Source organism: Bradysia coprophila (genome assembly GCF_014529535.1).
Source record: "Bradysia coprophila strain Holo2 chromosome X unlocalized genomic scaffold, BU_Bcop_v1 contig_128, whole genome shotgun sequence".
NCBI classification, from domain to species: Eukaryota; Metazoa; Arthropoda; class Insecta; order Diptera; family Sciaridae; genus Bradysia; species Bradysia coprophila.
The window spans coordinates 3,946,123-3,965,335 of NW_023503295.1; the positions used below are offsets into that span (position 1 = coordinate 3,946,123).

General features: G+C 33.7%; 1 protein-coding gene across 5 annotated transcripts in view; it reads right to left on the minus strand.

Moving 5' to 3' along the window:
• Nucleotides 1–13,113, minus strand: part of LOC119067754 (fasciclin-1) — a 236,392-nt gene extending 223,279 nt beyond the window's left edge. For all 5 annotated transcript variants that reach the window (XM_037170886.1, XM_037170884.1, XM_037170883.1 and 2 more), the window contains exon 1: nt 12,638–13,113. In XM_037170886.1, coding sequence (XP_037026781.1) covers nt 12,638–12,742 — 105 coding nt within the window. In that variant the 5' untranslated portion in view covers nt 12,743–13,113. The remainder of the gene's footprint in view (nt 1–12,637) is intronic.
• Nucleotides 13,114–19,213: the final 6,100 nt, after the last annotated feature.

The following is a 19,213-nucleotide window of genomic DNA, read 5'->3' on the forward strand; positions in this document are numbered from 1 at the left end:
TTTGACTGATTCGTAAAACGGATTTAAGGTTTGCATAACCTTTGATCAGATTATAGCGACGAGTGAAATCATCGGCCAGCACGCGGTTAAAAAGTAGGCACTTTTTCAGACCTTTTCGGCGGCTTTCCTATCTGATTTACAGCAACTTCTTAATTAAATTTTTGCTTGCATTATAGGTACCATTTCATCAATAGAGATCGGTTGTCATATAAATTAATATTGATGAGGTTATGTCTCTATGGATGAAATTTGACAGTAATTTGACAATTCGTATGGCCTTGGAACAAATCTATAGTCAGTCAAATTGAGGGCTGTCAATTTACATGCCATTTAAACCAATTTAATTCGATAATCTTTACCTGGTTCAGACTCTATGCATAAACCAACCACCTGTTTTAATCGTCTGGGATATTTAAACATGATGGGATCATATTACAGAAATATGGAACATATGTCTACGCAACAACAATGTATGAATGGACATTATTATCGGATGGCAACAATCTGATTCAACAAAACGATTTTTATTTTTTTTGATATTGTCACAAAAGTCATTCCGTTCAATTCATTGGAATGTTGTTCTCATCATGGCATTCCCCAGGATAATTCACGCATTTATCCAACGCACTTCAAGCATGAGTGGTGCTCTAAATAGAGTACTGAAACGGGACAGTGTATCAAACAAATTTTTGCACTGCAAAAAAAAATGGAGACATTTTTCATACAAAATAGTACTATAGTTGACAGCTGTCACACAAAGCACCTTTGCTTGAAACGCGTTGATTTATCACAAAAGTTTGACTAGTTCCGACGTACAAGTTATAAGTTAATTACGTTTAGTTTAAATTTATTAAACATCATTACCGTTCCATCAAATTATTAATAGATTCTCATAATGTCACTTAGTTTTGCACTGACGAATGCCAATTAAATAGTATTTTACATGACTGGGGATAAAAAGATGAAAAGTAGATGTGAAAGTTCGTGTGAATTTTGTTGATCCGAGGCGAAGCCGAGGTCAATAAACACACGAAAACGAGACTTTTCATCTTTATACCGAGTTATGTAATGGATTTTACATGTTGATGGCGTCGAAAGTAGTGCTTGAAACATGAAAAATACGGTTTTCGACGCATGTAGCATGTAAAAATAAATGCTATTTAGACAACTTTTCTTTCAATAGTGGACAACTACTTAGTTAGTCACTTTGAGTGGCTAGAGTATAAACTCTGGCACCTAAGCCTCCAATGGGCCTGTTGTGCATACCCACAAAGAGCTACCTACTTAGTCTCCATGTGTACCATTTAAGAGGATTACATTCTATATATGTCATCAAGTGATAAAACCTTTTGCTGAATATGTAAAACGCTTCCAGTTGGTAATTATCATGCTTCGTGGGAGAAAATGAGTGTACGGTGCTTATATTTTACATGTATTATCTCAGGTTGCACGTTTTTGAACGAACGCTTGCTTGGCAATGTAAGAAAACTGTATATTACAAGCAGCTCTCTAGCAACCGCAAGCTGTACAAGACTTAGGAGACTTTAAGTCTGACAGTGCGCGAACAGTCAATTATGACATTAAACTAAATTGTATGAACCGTACCATAAATGTACGAAAAATTATAAGATTATTTTATGATGAGTATACGTTCTTTATGTTCCATTTTGTAAGAATTTACGATTTTCTTTCCAAATTTAGTGCATTTTATACTTTCGAATAGTATCGTACTTGACACGCGTACGAATAGTCATTTCGAATAAAATTACTTGAATTGAGACACTCCGACTTTATCTACTGAAAAATTACTTCACGTTACTAACTGTGAACTAGTTGCCAGACAAATGTACATTAAGCCTGGTTGAGTTATATATACAGCAAATATTGAAGTTCTACAATTCAAAGACAAATGACTCCAAATTACCATTAAAAAAAACTAGGCGTCCGTACGAGTTCAACGAGCTATCACACGTTCTTGCAGCTTAAAATTTGGCCACGCGAAAAATCTTCCAAGAAGCCCCATTTCCATACATTTTGGTCAATTTCAGTACTTTAAACGAAGTCTTCTTTAGATTTTGTTGAAATTTTGGGAGTAGATTCTAGTCGTCATTCTAAGACATTCCAGAAAAAAAAATTGGGAGGAACCGACCTCGTTTCGGAGCTAGGGCTCCTCGAAGTTCCCATATAGGCCCCATATAAGAACACCTTTAAGTGTGGATGGGTATGGTAGAACAAATTTGTTCGCTTTTGGTATTTGGTAATTTTTTTAAATTTTTAAAATTTTGTAAACTTTTTAAAAAATTTTAACATTTCCAAAATTTTTTAAATTTTTCAAAATTTTTCGAAATTTTTCAAATTTTTGCAAATTTTCAAAATTTTCAAAATTTATGAAAATTTTCTAATTTTTTTTTACATTTTTCAAATTTTTTAAATTTTTTTAAATTTTTTCAAATTTTTTAAATTTTTTAAATTTTTTTAAATTTTTTCAAATTTTTTAAATTTTTTAAATTTTTTTAAATTTTTTCAAATTTTTTAAATTTTTTCAATTTACTAATTCTTTCAAAAGAACTGATATCAGTCAAAAACACTCAAAAGAGTAAAAGTGACGCAAGTCCCTGTGCATACTTCCAAAACAACTGATATCGCTGGAGGTGACGCATTCTGCGCTTGTACGCAAAAACTGTAACAGGAAAAATTTGACCAAAGAAATTCTAGAAACAAAATTTTACCAAAAAAAATTTTGCGTCACAAGTGGCAAAGAGAGAAAACTCAACTTCTGTTGGCGAATCAAAGTGAAAAAAATTCCGATACTGTCTAAGCGATTGCTTAGATTCTCTCACTCCTCGTCCTTGTTTGTCCGAACAGCTCCCCCGAACGAAACAGGTGGTGTCTTGTGTCAATGTTGCATATTTCATGTTGCAATATACATGAATTTTAGCGCTGGCAAAACATATTTAATTATCACACTCAATTTTGCACGTTCAAAAATTGTTTTGTCGAAATAAAATATGAGGACGCTTAATTTGCTAAAAGAATTATGAAAATAAGCTTAATTTTGTAAGCTTAACGGTACTGCTAAGCAAACAAAATAAAATAGAAATAAAAATGGGAAAAATCATTTTTAATTCTGCTTTCCAGCTATTTTCCATGAAAATTTCATGCCAGTTTCGCTTGTTAATGAAAACATGTAAAATATGAATGCTGCATAAATTACACGAAAATTGGATTGGATATCCTTTTTCCTTGGTGTAATGCACAGAATATTCTTTACAGCATTATTTCCCTTTTTAATAAAAAAAAATCATTTTTGTTGCTTCTGCTCATTGTTCGTATGAACGGTTTACTTCGGTAAATAGCAGCAATATGTTGAATATAGAACAGACTGATACTCATTTTTCGAAATCAGCGATGTATGTGCATTAAAATTGCAATTAAAATGTTTGAACGGCTGGAATGGTTAGCGTCCATTTGGAGTATTGAAGAGGAAAACAAATGTATAGAGTGAATCAAATTCAATAATTTCAATAAAAACGATGAGCAAATGAAACTTCTTAATTTAAAAAAACCAATCGAAAGTGTTGGTTACCACCGAAAACATTGGATACGTCTATGCCTCTCGCTGCACTTAATAATCACCCAATGTTATTTCTAACTCACTTAATATTTATGCTTGCACGCCAGTAAATTACACAAAAATTTATGTTTTCACTCTGTTTAATGGCTAATTTTGCATGACATAGTTGAGCAGCGAATACCAAAGTACAATGACGATGAAACACGAGACTAAAATAGTTTACAACTGAGTCATTAACGGTTTTTTAGGCACTGTAGATGTAGATGGGGCCTTTGTGGCCTCAAGTGCACATGTGCATTGTTTTCCTGAAAAAAATGTATAACACCGAGTTGCATACAATATTTTGCCCACTATAGACAACGAAACTTTTGCTTTTCGTCCCTGGGCTGAGAAAACAAATATTTTTACAATTCTGCGACAAAACAGCTATTTAAAACATGAATCGCATTATAGTATGTTGTGTAACAACTGTTGTAATGTGGATTTTTTCACCAGTAGACCCAAGTTTTATATACGAGCGGAGCGAGTACGGAAAATTGGGTCGTGTGCTGAAAAATAGTAGGGATAAAAAGATGAAAAGTAGAGTTTTCGAGGGAATTTTGTTGATCCGAGGCGAAGCCGAGGTGAATAAACACACGAAAACGAGACTCTACATCTTTTTATCCCAAGTTATGTAATGGATTTTACATGCTGAGGGCGTCGAAAGACGTGCTTAAAACATGAAAAGTACGGTTTTCGACGCATATGTAGCATGTACATACTATTTCGCACTCATCTTTGGGTGAAATAAAAACGGTCCAATGACATTTCACACAGACGGCGTGGGTAGAAAATTCGCTCACCGAATTGCATAAAGTAAACGTTTCCGCACGTCACGAGATCCGATTCGAACTGAAATTGTAATCATTAAAAACGTTTAAGAGGACACCACTTTTGTTTCCTTTTTTCCTCTCAATAGCGAGAGTGTTTTTTTAGTTCATTTTTCGACAATTTAATCAATTTTGTATTCAAATATTTACATGAATTGATACGATTTGAATGCTTGAGCACATCTGATATTTTACAGATCGATAAATATTTTCTGATTCACATTATCATCCATGTCAATCCATGTATACATTGTCACAGTAGGTATTTATCGACGTCAGTAGGGGTAGACTAATAAAAAATGTTTTCACACGGAATTTTGAGAACCGAGAATTCTTTTATTCTAATGTCAATTTTGACATTATACGTCGCTCTCTAAATGAACAGTTAGTGTCAAATACGTTCGAACGTCAGCCATTTTGAAAACCGCCAGTTATTTCACAATTCTGACCCATTCCATTTTTACTGTATATTTCGGTCAAAATCATGGGCGCGTGTTAGCATAGCGCCCGTGACGCAAGTCCTATTACTAGAAAAAATGACAAAAAATTTTTTTTTGTCGTAGACTGCAGAACCATATATACAGCAAATATTGAAGTTCTACAATTCAAATCCAAATGAATCCAAATTAGCTTTAAAAAAACTAGGCAGCCGTACGAGTTCAACGAGCTATCACACGTTCTTGCAGCTTAAAATTTGGCCACGGAAAAAATCTTCCAAGAAGCCCTATTTCCATACATTTTGGTCAATTTCAGTACTTTAAACGAAATGAAAAAATCCTACGTTACTTTGTTAGTCCGCCCGTCCGTCCGTTTTTAAAATTTTTTAAAATTTTTAAATTTTTTAAATTTTTCAAAATTTTTAAATTTTTCAAATTTTTTAAATTTTTCAAATTTTTTAAATTTTTCAATCTACTAATTCTTCCAAAAGAGCTGATATCAGTCAAAAACACTCAAAAGAGTAAAAGTGACGCAAGTCCCTGTGCATACTTCCAAAACAACTGATATCGCTGGAGGTGACGCATTCTGCGCTTGTACGCAAAAACTGTAACAGGAAAAATTTGACCAAAGAAATTCTAGAAACAAAATTTTACCAAAAAAAAAATTTGCGTCACAAGTGGCAGATGTTGTGGAAAGTACTTTTAAGAAATTTTTTAAAATAGACAATAATACGTCCTAATACGTCCGAATCATCTGCCACTTTGTGACGCAAAATTTTTTTGGTAAAATTTTGTTTCTAGAATTTCTTTGGTCAAATTTTTGCTGTTACAGTTTTTGCGTACAAGCGCAGAATGCGTCACCTCCAGCGATATCAGTTGTTTTGAAAGTATGCACAGGGACTTGCGTCACTTTTACTCTTTTGAGTGTTTTTGACTGATATTTTTGCGTAATAGAAATACGGTTTATTCCAGTTCAACTCTACTAGTTGCCGTGACACCATTGTGTTTTCGAGTACAAGAGAATTTTTACAAGAATTTATTTAGATACATCGACGACATTATCTCTGCGATAACAATGGTTTACCCTCATTATATTTCATGGCTGCGAACCGTTTAAGTATGGATGATCCTCGAAACCATTTATTTTATTTTCAGAACTCACTCAAAAAAATATACTTTTCAGTTCCAATGAAGCAGGTAACAAATAAAAGTGGAATTAATGATGTGTAATAATGTTGTAAAAGTTCGTAACAAAAGGGCGAATCATTTTTGTTTTTCTGTTCGCTCGTTTTCGTCTTCATCGTCCTCCGTGTATATAAATAAAATGTAACCCAATTGTCTTACATTACATAATAATCTTAAATATATGACTTCACATGTTCGTTCCTTTTTACCCAAGATATTTCGTAAATTATTTATTGAAATTTATGGTACATTTGGTATCTACAAATTATTTAGGGGTTTGTGACGGGGAATTCATCATTTATACCTTATACTATACCTCATAAGGTTAATAAGGTTAAATTCCGTTAAATTTCGAACATGAGCGGATGCTAAATAACATTTTAGAAAATTAATATTTGAAATTGCAGAGCTCTCTCACTTGATGTCATAAAAATTCGCGTTGTAATGGAATTTGTTTTTTGAATCAGGACAGTCGAATATTTTGATGTTCTAGCAGTTAGTTATGTAACCTTATAGCGCTTTTCGATGTACATCCAACTTCTTGTCCATTTATTTTGCCTCTGTGCGCTAGGATATCGAAAAAATCAATATATGACGAGTTCGGTTTCCACTTAAAAATGTTCGACGTGATCACTTGACCTTATCTACAACGGTAAAACGTTCTACAGCGTCTAGAATCATCACTCCAACATACCTACAACGTTAGTGTCGATGCTAGACGCTCTTATTAAGTGTAGAACGTTTTAACGTTGTAGGTAAGTTCAAGTGATGATGCTAGACGCTGTAGTACGTTTTAACGTTGTAAAATTTATGTTTTTTTCCTTCGATAAATGGTATACCGAAGAAATTTCGATTGAATCTACTCTAAGATTCGCCTAATAAAATCGAAGAATCAGTTTTTTCTCTCGTTTCTAGTCTTTATATTTAATTTAATGGGTACATACATTGACAGCTGTTTTGACTGTATCAAAATATACAGCTTATATGAAGAAGAACGAAGAAAGAAAAAGAAGCACATCAACAACGCTTTCAATTTGATCGACAAACAGAGTTAAACGAAACACTCAAGTCGAATGAGTTTGTTCATCCAATATTGCCTTTTTTAATAAATTATTTTACATGCTTTTGAGGGTTTTCCTTGGGGTCGAAAGTGGCTTATTACACACCTAGGGAAAACAAGAAGTTTGGTTTGGGTTTCAAAAATATGTAAAATCCATTACACTACTCTGGATAAAAAGTTGAAAAGTTTTCGTGTGTTCATTAAACTCGGCTTCGCCTCGGATCAACAGAATTCACACGAAAACTCTGCTATTCAACTTTTTCTTCTTGTATATAAATAACTATTATTGTGGAACGTAAGGTTCTTCTTCGTTCATTCACTGAATCGATGAAGTCAAGTTCGTACGTATTGGATGGTGTATTAGAAGTAAACATTGAATGGGGGGAACAGGTATATTATTTTCGTTGATCATTGTTGTCTGTTTGACGATGTGGTGGCAAGTGTGTGTTGTATATGGTAATGATTTTGATTGTGACTTACGGTGTCGGTCGAGTTTATTCAGAAAATTCAAAATGGAACAATTCAAATTTTCGGTCTTGTTTTTGCCGCTAAAGAAAGGGAGAAAAGATCATTTGATCGCATCAAAAATGCATAACAAACGATACCAAAAAGAATACAACTATTGACTTCATTAACATTTAGTCGAAAACCGGCCATACGAATTTCTGTTTTACATTCCATCATCATTTAAGCGTCTGAGCATGTATTAATGGCTCTTTCTCACAAATGATTCACATGTTGAAGAATGTATAAGACAGGGTGGAACGAAAAAAAAAATGTTGTTTGGGGAAGCCGAAGATTGTTTGGAATGAGAACATTTACGTCTTCCGTTTTAGAAAGTTTGGTTGCGAGAAATTTTCCACAATTTACCAGAAATTATAAAAATTTGGAAAATTTCAGCAAATTTGCAAAATATGGGATCGTTCAAAAAAACATCCGAAATTAGGGTCACTTTCTCAAAATCGTGACGAATTTTAAATTTCGGACATCACATTCCAACATTGATGTTGTTGTATGATCTTTTACCATAAATTCGTAGCTACCTCGTTAGTTACTTTCAAAATTAGTCCAAAGTTTTTGTTATATTTTGGACGAGGGAGCGATGACAAAAAACGAAAATGTTACACTTTGTGACATTGGAGGAATTATCTCTTAAAAATGACGAAAAAACCGGACGCCTTTTATGAACAAATTAAGAAAATCAAAAATTAGCCCTACCACGGAGTAGGACAGTTGTCGGTCGGCAAATCCTTGTTTCGCATTAAAATACTACTACAGTCAAGCCCATCGCTCTATCTTGATTGAAAATTCTTGTTTTTGCAAGCCAATGCTCAAAACAAACGAGGCATGGAAACGTGTTTTGGTCCTAGTTTTCATTGACAGATGCAGCAGTCGCGATTTTGAATAGAAAAAGTTCTAACTTCATTTGACAGTTTCGAAAATTTCGTCATGAAAAATAGGACCAAAACACGTTTTCAATGCCTCGTTTGTTTTGAGCATAAACTAAAACGTTCCAGCACATTTTTATTTTGATAGAAGACGACTAAGAAACTGCAACACAACAAACCTAACCACAAAGCTAAATTAAAATTAAATTTTCTACGCCACCATATCATTCAGTGCGTTTATATCACAGGGGTGTAACTTAGAACAACTTTTATTGTCGCTGCCTTAGAACATTTTTGATTTTTGTACCAGCCCTGTTGAATGTTGTTCCAAAAACATCGAATCGTTTTTTAATTTTCTGAATGTTATAGTTTTCGGCAACAACGATTTTCTGTTATAGTAACTTTTAATTGTCTTCGGCAATTGCCTAACATCGATGGTATTTTACGACAATTTTTATGGTAAAGTGTACACCCGTGAGCACGATTCTCGCTAACTAAAAGTACTCGACGAAAATGTGTTAGTGTAAGTGTTGCGTTTTTCTTTCTTTTATAGCAGTTTTGCCTCCAAGACGTTTCGTAATGATTTGGAATCAGGTTTTTATTTTCAACGTGTTGTTAGAGAAATATGTTGACAAATTTTGTTGCTTTATACACGCAAAACAAAAGTAAATTTATATCAATGAATATTAAAATAAAAATAGTACATTTTGCATGATGCATTAGAATATCAGAATTGTTCTTTTTATTTCGGATGCATTTGTGCTAAGGTTAATTTTAACAAAATCGCTCATTTGTAATGGTGACTGCAGTTAAATGATAATTGAAGTAGATGTCATAACTACTCCAGTCGAGATACGATATGGTCAATTAGAGTTTATTGGTTTCAGTAAGTTCTATTCTTTAAGGAAGCTAAAATATTTTTTGACGATTACATAGGTATTGTAATTAAGTGCTGCATGAATGCATTAAATGAAAGCAAAATAAAATGATCGAGTCTGGTTTTTGACAATTGACACTTACATCTTCATACGGTATCGCTACTTCTACGTGAGTGTGTGTAACTTTATTTGTATGAGTTGAGAAGCGGAAAAACAGCTGAAGCAAATTCTTTTGCTCAATTTCACTGACGTCTCCTGTTTTAAGTACAGTTTCCACTTAAAAAGAGCACTCCGTTTCGCCTACGTCTACATGACAGTTGTAAAATAGAACAAAAGAACTGTCACGCAAACGGAGTGGAAATTGAATTTATTTCAATTTTTTACTCCGTTTACGTGACAGTTCCTTTGTTCTATTTTACAACTGTCATGTAGACGGAGGCTAAACGGAGTGCTCTTTTTAAGAGGAAACTGTACTTTATCCTTTTTTTTGGTCAATGGATGAATTTGACTACAATTAAAATTCATTGGAGCCACTTAAACGTAAAAGGTGCGATGCACAATGTCCGCTTCTGCGGAATGAAAAATTAACTTTGCTCAAATGTCCGTTTCTGTGTGAGTGCTTGGTGTGTTTATAAGTGATACTCTGACTATAAGTACATCTTCTGTGCAAATAGCGAGGCAAATAGTCAAAATATGAATATATGAATAGGTAAAGTAGGTGATACCGTACGAATGTTATGAAAATACGTTTTTAATGATTTTTCGGGTTTGATAATTAACATTGATATGTTTAGCACATAAATAACGGCTCTCAAAGCATATTTTTCTCGCATCAAGACAATAGTGGCTCACTGCAAAATTTATTTGTTGATCAGCAAAATTATTTCATTATCAAAGAAAAATAAAGAATAGAAAATCATTGTTGTTTATTGTTATTGCTTTAATTGGTGCCAAGAAAAACAATTCACAAGAATGGGCCATAAAGTCTATTTTTCTTTTCGCTGTGATAATGAAGCAAATATTTTTTTAAGATTGATTTCTAACAGCCGTCAGCGAAAGAGATCTGTCAAACTGGCAGAACAACAGAAAATTTTTAATTCTTTCGCGTCACTATATTTAGCTAAATCTACAATAAGTCCGTTGCGTTGCAAGGTTATTTGAGATGTCAAAATGTCATGCACAGACGACATAACCAAAAAAAATTCACAAAAGCATTAAGGTTATGGCCCTATGGATGACGCTCGTCTTCGCCAACGTATTTAAACAACAGAATGTGGTGCAAATCCGTAAAAACACTCGAAACCCTACTTTCGGGCGAATATAATTTTGTTAATGCTGCACACAAGTCCAATACACTTTGTTAGGTTTGAAACACATACCAAAACTAAATTTAAAGTTTCAACCACTTTATTACGCCAAACGTCGCGGATGGAACATAAGAAATCTTAACATTAGTTTGGGCTGCGCATGGCATGCTTAACGATCCATCGAAGGTTTAAATTACCTACAGTGTTTATACACTTTGGTTATCATTTTGACAGTACTTAATTAGGACGCTCATTTTCAGACAAAGGTAAATCGATGAAGAACTTACAAAATGTAAATCAGCAACCCCAGCCAGCAACTGACAAAATGCTGACGTTAGTGAAAAAGACATTTGTCACATTTTCTTTTCACATATTCTACAAGTAAATGTCATCGAACAAACGATTGGTAATGGACTGTTTCTCCGTTCGTAGTTCGTAATCGATTGTACATAAACAATTTGCCTCTCCAACACACAATAATTCATTAAAAAAAAAAAAGTCAATTACCAACACTGTACAAACATAACCGATTCGCAGCCTACTACGCCGGGTTTTTTTTTCGTAAAAATAAAATTGAATTGGTTTAGTCGAACATCGCATCGCCTTTACAAAGTACAGAATCTTCTGAATTTTAATTTCAGAAGTATAAGAAGCAATATGGTTTTCTAACGACTTTTTTTTCCCTCTTATTTCCTCTACGGCCTGACGGGCATGATAAAAAAAGACACGGCAAATTAATTTTTTGTTTTGTTTTCCGCGAAAGTTAAAGTTTATGTTCGGAAGTTAATTTTTTTAGGGTCAGATGCCGAACCATGTTGCGGAAACAATGGAGCATTTTATGTTCTTTTACCACCAAGAAAAAATGACTGTTCAACTGAGAAGGATCTGCCTGAATAGAATTAAAGAAAAAGTTAACATTTGAATTAGCTAGGACTAGGATGACCGTTTGTTGTCTAACGGAAACGGGAAAGCCATTTTTGCGGATTTCAAATTGTCTATCTTTCTATAAGGAAACGGGAAAGCCATTTTTTGCGGATTTTGTAGTACCAAATTTCATTCGTCTGTGAAGTTACATTCACTAAATTTCACATTGTTGCAGCACTGCTAAATTCTTAAAATCAATGTCGATATTTTCTCTTTCCGGTCTTGAACATACCAGTTATGGTCGGACAATGTCAAAAAAACATTTTCTCATTTCAACGAACCTTTCTTTTTATTCTAAAGAGATCTGTATAGACGCGCAAAGCATCATTAAGCAACAAAAAAAAGTTCAACATCTCCCACTACTCGGTTTTGGTTGCAATGAATAAAAAAAAAACGACTAGGCGAAATTACGAGATGCACGATGTTTCACAAGCACTTTCTATAATATTCATAAAAAAATGTACTTGTCCATTTTTCTATACCAAAAAAAAAAAAAATCGACAAAAGAATAAATGAACAATTTTCCACTCGGTTAAGTATCTAAAAAAAAATGAAAATAAAAATTGGAAAACGTATAACTCAATTTTCCCAAACAAACAAAGACCAGACACAAAAATGCGCTTCGGTAAAATTTATTAAACTTGCAGCTGCATTTAGTATAACAATTTTCTGAATTGTTTGTTCGTTCGTTTTATTTATTTATTTATTTGGGGAAACTTCGCGAACACTCAAAATAGGCGAATATTTTTGTTGTCTAAATTGGAATTGAAAATGGGAGGATTTTTTTTAAATCTTTGTTTATTCAATTGCATCCGATTTGTTTATAAAATGGACCCACAATTTACAATAAAATCTGTTCCTTGACCTTATCCACTTCAATTCATAACGAGCTTCCACTTGAATCAAGTAGTTATTAAAACGAGTTCTATTTTTGAATTTTGCAATGTAACGGTTAAGTTTCGTTGGTCAGATATATATTGATGTTCTGAAAGTCTTACTAAAATTACAAATTTACCTGCGATAACTCAGGGTCATCCTTAATCTTATCCAAAATTGAAGACCCTGCCAATGTCATATTGACTGTCAGCAAGATTGCCAACAATTGAAAAACTGCCCTCATTCCAACAATTTTTTTTTTCTATTCACACAAATCCAAAAGAATTGCGTTACCAACGGAATCGACACACTTAATTTAACCCGCACTTCCTAAAAACTCTTTTTTAAACTATCCAAACCGATTAATCTGTTGTATTTAACACCAATGTTTTTATACAGACACCGTGTTCTCGGTAATAATTACCTGAGAGGAATATTATATAATTCCTCCAACTATATAAACACCACACTGCGCCACTAAACGAAAATATCAAACGTTCTAACTGTCCTTGATACAGAATTTTCGATGTCCTTTTTCTGATTTTTGTCGAATGAAATTATAGTTAAATCCACCCAAAGAGGAGATCAACACAGAAGAATAGCTCGCGAAGTACTAAAAATGAATTCTCGATTATGGTGCTGGTATAGTCGTTGGACCATTCACAATAGTCATTTGCGTCATTATTCTGAATGAACCAAATGAACAGAGAGGTTTTTTTTTCTCGAATGTATTGGCACTAATACAATCTTAGGGGAATGAATGAATTTGAATAGAGGAGAAAGTGGAGAAGTATTTATTGTGGAACATATTCTTGTTTTGAATATATGCATTTTTTTGGTGGCAATTTTGTTTAATGCCACCACATTCGAAAAAAAATTATGTGTTTGCGGTGGCATTATATTTATTTACCAAAATTGTTACAGCACAGAAAATTAAGAAAAAATCGCATAAAGCGATAATGTATTTACAGCGTCCGATTTTGTTTTAAATTAATATTTTCGCCCATGTCAATAAATGTGTTTCAACTGCAAAAAAAAAACTATTGTTATACGTTATATGTACAACGTATATGAACTGTGTGAAATTGGTGTGTATGTGTAGCTGTTGTTTGTTTTGAATTGGGAATATTAACGAGTTCACATCTGTGGGACACGGATATCACTTTAGCATGAAAAATGTTCTAATGCCGTAAATGAAACAGGTGATTTTAGGCAATGGCCCTAGCGGCAATAGAAATATTTTATAGCACTAGGTCCCACCTGTTGAGTGGGTAAGATCCCTGGACTGTCTGAATTTGTCAATAGTTTTTGTATTGATAATGATTTGTTGATTGAATTCAATCAAATTGTAATTTTGATAGCCACAAAAACATAATCAGAAGAAGAACTACTAGAACGTCTTAATCTCTCATAAATAATTAATTCTGTTTAGTTTCATTGAAAATTTTCGAAACGTTCTGAAACGTTATAAGTCGATACTTAACTTTATAACTTCATTTTCTGGTACAGGCTTGGTTTTTTTATGTTCACAGTTGAGTGTTATTGTCTATAAAATGCCCCAGTAAAAAAAACGACGTATGTCTTCAATAGAAATTAAACTGCGGCCTTTCGCTCTGGCCGCAAACTTCACACTCGGTATTTTTTTGTTTATTCGCTTTTGTTAACAAGACAAATTTAACAAGTTCAAATAACTAGTAGACCGACCTATCTTGGAAGCTAAATTTTCTGTTGTACACTCGTGGAATTTTGAAAACCGACACATTTTCTGTTTCGTGGTTTACTGTTTTCTTGTGAATTTTGCATGTATTTTGATATGGAAAAATCAGAAACTCAAGTAAAACCAGGCGTCCCACTTGTCCGAAATGTCCGAAATTTTACACATTTGTCCGAAATGTCCGAAATTTTCTTCAAGATCTGACCGTATTTAAATATTGAAACTTATAAAAGACTCTACAAAAAAAATCGCCTGCGGCGCGCTTCATAAATTTTTCAATTATAATTTCCGTGTACCAATTCTTTGTCTTAAAATTTATATCAACATAGATGAGGGAGTAAATTAATTTTACGTACATATGTACATATGTACAACCCTTTGAATTATTTGAATTAAGATTCGTCCATCAGTCAACAACAGTCATTCGCTAATTAAATAAGTGTTTTACTAAAAACGATTTTAATTTGATTAAATTGTTACTGAATTTGTTAAGGGCAGATTCCGCCAATAACGGTCTGTTGCGTTACAATTTTTAAGACTGAAAACTCTAGTTTCAAGAAAAAATCGTAGTTTCAGGCATTAGACTGATCCTTCATCGATTGCCTCAAAGTGTTAAAAATTTGATCTGAGGTAACTGGTCATACAAAACTATTGCGATTGGCGGAGGTCTGCATTTTCAAACCCATATTCTACGGCAATCTCCGCTATCAAAATTTTTTTCCCGCCAACAACGGATTTGTTCCATAGTTTTTCACGCTCTATCGTCTCCAGCAAGTTTTTTTTCGTTCACCACAGAAACTCAGGCGTCCGCTGATAGACGATTTTACAGATTTTAAAATTTACCATCAGCGAACCGGTGAGCCGTTCTTAACTTAAACTACTTTCATTTCACTCGTCACAATCCGAGCCTACACATAGATATTTTAATAATCGATGAGATAGACACGCTCTCCTGGTTTCTTCAGGATAACTTTAACTTCTGAAGGCAGTCAAATTCAAAAAACTCTGCATCCCATATTGACAAACTTTTAAAGATTTTTTATTCAGTAAGGGAATTATCGATATTGTCGAATTTTTTAAGTTACTTGGAACTAAATAGAAAATTTTCCTGTCTGTGGCGCGGCGTATCAAGCTTCGAAAAGTAAAAATACGACTGATGTTTTGAAGGTCGACGTATTAGGCATCTAGCACAAATTTGAAGTGCGAACAATAGTACATTACTAAACCAGTGTATAGTATGGCGTTTTACTTTACGAGCGAGGGAAAGGGTTTTCACTAGTGAGAGAAAGGCTACATTCCCTCACTAGTAAAGTAAAATACATTTTTAAGCATTAGTACAAAATTTTTGGAAGTATGTTGCCTGGAAGTTCAACTAGTTTTATTTGAAGAAAGCCGTTCTAAAACTTTTTCTTTCTTTTTTAAATATTTTCAGCCAGGTTTCAGTTAACCCTCAAATTTAACAATACTTTTAGTAAAACATTTTTCAAGTCCTATATACCAGTTAATGATCAATTCATGTCACGCCAAAATATACTCCAAACAAATTTTTGAGTTTAGAATTTGTCACCAAATTCTGCTGATATAAAACGTTGAAATTTGGTGAGGGAATGATTTTTAATGTCTCACAGATGTTCTGCTGAGGATGATTGTGATGTTCTAGCAATCGAAATATATACAGAGTTTTGTGAGATAGAATAAATGTCTTTTGTTTTATTTCACTTAACAAAGTGAGTTCAAAAAACAGTGGAAAAAACAGAAAGAAACGATATCTCACAGACTATTCCTATTGCGATTCTTTAGTGAAAACTGGAAAACATTTGTCCGAAATTTTTTCTGGAAATGTCCGAAATTTTATACAAATTGTCCGAAATGTCCGAATTTCGGACAGGGCAAAATTTAGTGGGAGGCCTGAGTAAAACACAGAAACAGAAAATGTGTCAGTTTTCAAAATTCCGCGAGTGTAAGACCCATGATTTGCAGTCAAGGTAAAAAATCGTTTTGTTGTCCTAAATTTGAATTTATTGAAAAATTGAAACAAAAGACGTGTAATGAATGAAAAGAGTGAATGCAACAACGGTTGTAATGTTGTCGTTCAGTTTGAACGGCATTATTTGCCACACAGAATTAATAAATCACTAATTTAATTGCACAGAAGAAATATTTTGAGAGAACGGAGCATTAACACAGGCGATCACTCGTATAGTCATGACAGTTGTATTTCTCGAATTTATCAAAGAAAGATATTTCGAGAAATTTAAGGCTATTTTCAAGAAACTCAAAAAAACTGATTTCTCGGAAATAGACTCTGCTTTCAATCTTATATGCAATGGAACGAATAAGAATTCTGATAATTGTATAACCTAATCGCGTCGTCTGACCTTTCGCGATAATACCGCAATTGATAATTTCGCTAATTTTCTCTTTTTCAAATGATGAATTGAAAATTAAAACGTAATTCACGCGATTTATCTCTTCTATTGGGTAATTAAATTCTGCTGTGACGTTTTTCTTTATGGCGAGGTGGCTTATAAGTACAAAGACCATAGGTTTCTTAAACTCTTCCAGATTCTGTCGTAAATGGGAAAAAGAGAAGGAAACAATTGCACATGTAACTGGAAGTTGTCAGTCGAGTAGCCTGTTAGTCACATCAAGGCACCATAGTGTAAAGCACATAATTGCCGAATTGTTGCGAGAAAACCGTCGACACTGAAGGAAAATCCCGCTTCAGTGACATCATCGCTTTTGATCCCAAATCAAACAACGCTTACATCATACGAAACAAATGATCGCAACTAAGATGAATTAATCAATCAAGGAAAAACGGGAAATTTACGAAAAGTGTATTCCATTCTACGCCGAACGTTACAGAAACCACAGCACTGCTACTAGAATGAACACTGAATTGTCAAGTGTCAAATTTGGAGGCTTTAGTGATACGAGCTCCCGCTTAGGATCCAGGATACAGGTCCATCCTTATACGTCAAATGTCACAGATCAGTAATACTTTAAAATCAGTACAAACGAGCATACTTTTTAATTACGATCGAACTGAAAATGGTAATTTAAATGGACCTAGAGTGACCATTAATGGCCAGAATTGCATTGGATTCGATTTCAATTTTTCAGTTTCATTGACCCTTTCGTGACACAACATATAACTGATTCCGGTGAGTAGCGTCTGTAGTCGGTGTTGCACATGTCTTTCCATTTTTACTAATTTATTGGATATGTTTCCCAACCACATCCATTATTTAGCACCGTATTACCGTATTAAGTTCTTCGTAAACCATTTATTTTCAATAAAGCAGCCACATTATTGTGAGTCATTTGGCATTCATCTATAAATAAAAATTCTGTTCAACCCGATACTCCGATGCACATAAATATACACAGAAGAAGTATCTTAACTTCCTTAAGACTTTACTTACAAGTCATCCCGATTTTTTTTTTCTTACACTTTTCGATAAATTTATTTGTTAGATATAGGGGTATTATATAGAGGATGTAGTCGAAATCTGTATGGGTGTGTTGGTTCGTTTTTATTCGAGTAAGAGTTTGAGCTTTTTAGATTTGGTGTGCGGGAAAAATAGTAAATTGAATTTCAACAAGTGTAATGTACTTTGTGCTTTACGAATTATATTGAACTTTTTCTTCAATTCACATAAATATCACTCGAAGTGAATTGTTTTCATGGATAGTGTGCAATGATTTGAAAAATTTAAAAAAAAAACGAAGTTTGCAACGTCAATTATTTCAATTGGTGTAGTGTTGTACTGCACAAAATAGCTGTAAAAAAGAAATAGTTTCGAAATAACGACAAGAGTGATGTACCGGTGTATAAGGTGTCAAAGAAGAGAAATTGATAGCAACGAATGTATTGTCAAAATGAGCGTAATTTTCATTGTATTATTTTGACACATCTTCTTCTTCTTCTTCTTCTTTGACACATAGCCACATATAAAACAGGCAACTGGAAAATGCGTCCGATTTCGGGCAGGTCATTTTTCAAACACACTAACTTTTGAACTTCTCTCCCTTAGGTGAATTTCAAAGTTTACAAACTTAAATAAAGAAACGGATTTTTACACGTTTTAAAATTGATGAATTTATCCAATATATTTGTTACTGTGAAGGGAAACTTTTGAACTACTTAGTTGATCTAGCAGAAATCATGGGCGCGCGTTAGCATAGCGCTCGTGACGCAAGTCCTATTACTAAAAAAAATGACAAAAATTTTTTTTTTGTCGTAGACTGCGGAACCATATATACAGCAAATATTGAAGTTCTACAATTCAAATCCAAATGACTCCTAATTAGCTTTAAAAAAAAAACTAGCAGCCGTACGAGTTCAACGAGCTATCACACGTTCATGTAGCTTAAAATTTGGCCACGCAATAAATCTTCCATTCTTCTTATTCTTGGAAACTTATTTACAGTAAGAGGCAGTGAAATTTCAGCATGAATTTGCTTCAGTTGCTTCAGTACGGGTTTACCACTACTACGCGCGTGCGCTGTAGCAGCATTAACCGTAAAAGTATACGTTCAACCCATCGATATAATATAGGGTAGATAAGTAATGTCAAAGCAACTTTATTCGGAAAGATCACATGGATGTATGTGTAACGTAACTTACGTTTTGAGAAAGCGCGCGAAATAATATCAAACAAATATTTGAAAATAATTGAAACTCTGCATTTCTCAATTTCCTTTTTCTCTTCGTTTCGTGTTGTGATTCGTATTTTTAGCATTTGGATGTGTGCTATAATTCTGAAATTTCGTTCTTCGTGTCTCATTATCTACAGTATATTATATCGATGGTTCAACCGTATAAACTGCAGTTTTCATTGTACGTGTTGATCATGCTCAAATTTCACTGCCACTGTTTGTAAAGGATTTTTTTTAACGAAAGCCATACTGAGTTATTAACGTTTCAAGTGTCCTTTATCATGGGCTGCAGCCGTGTCTTTCGGTTGAGTTTAAAAGGTGAAAGTTCGATTGAAA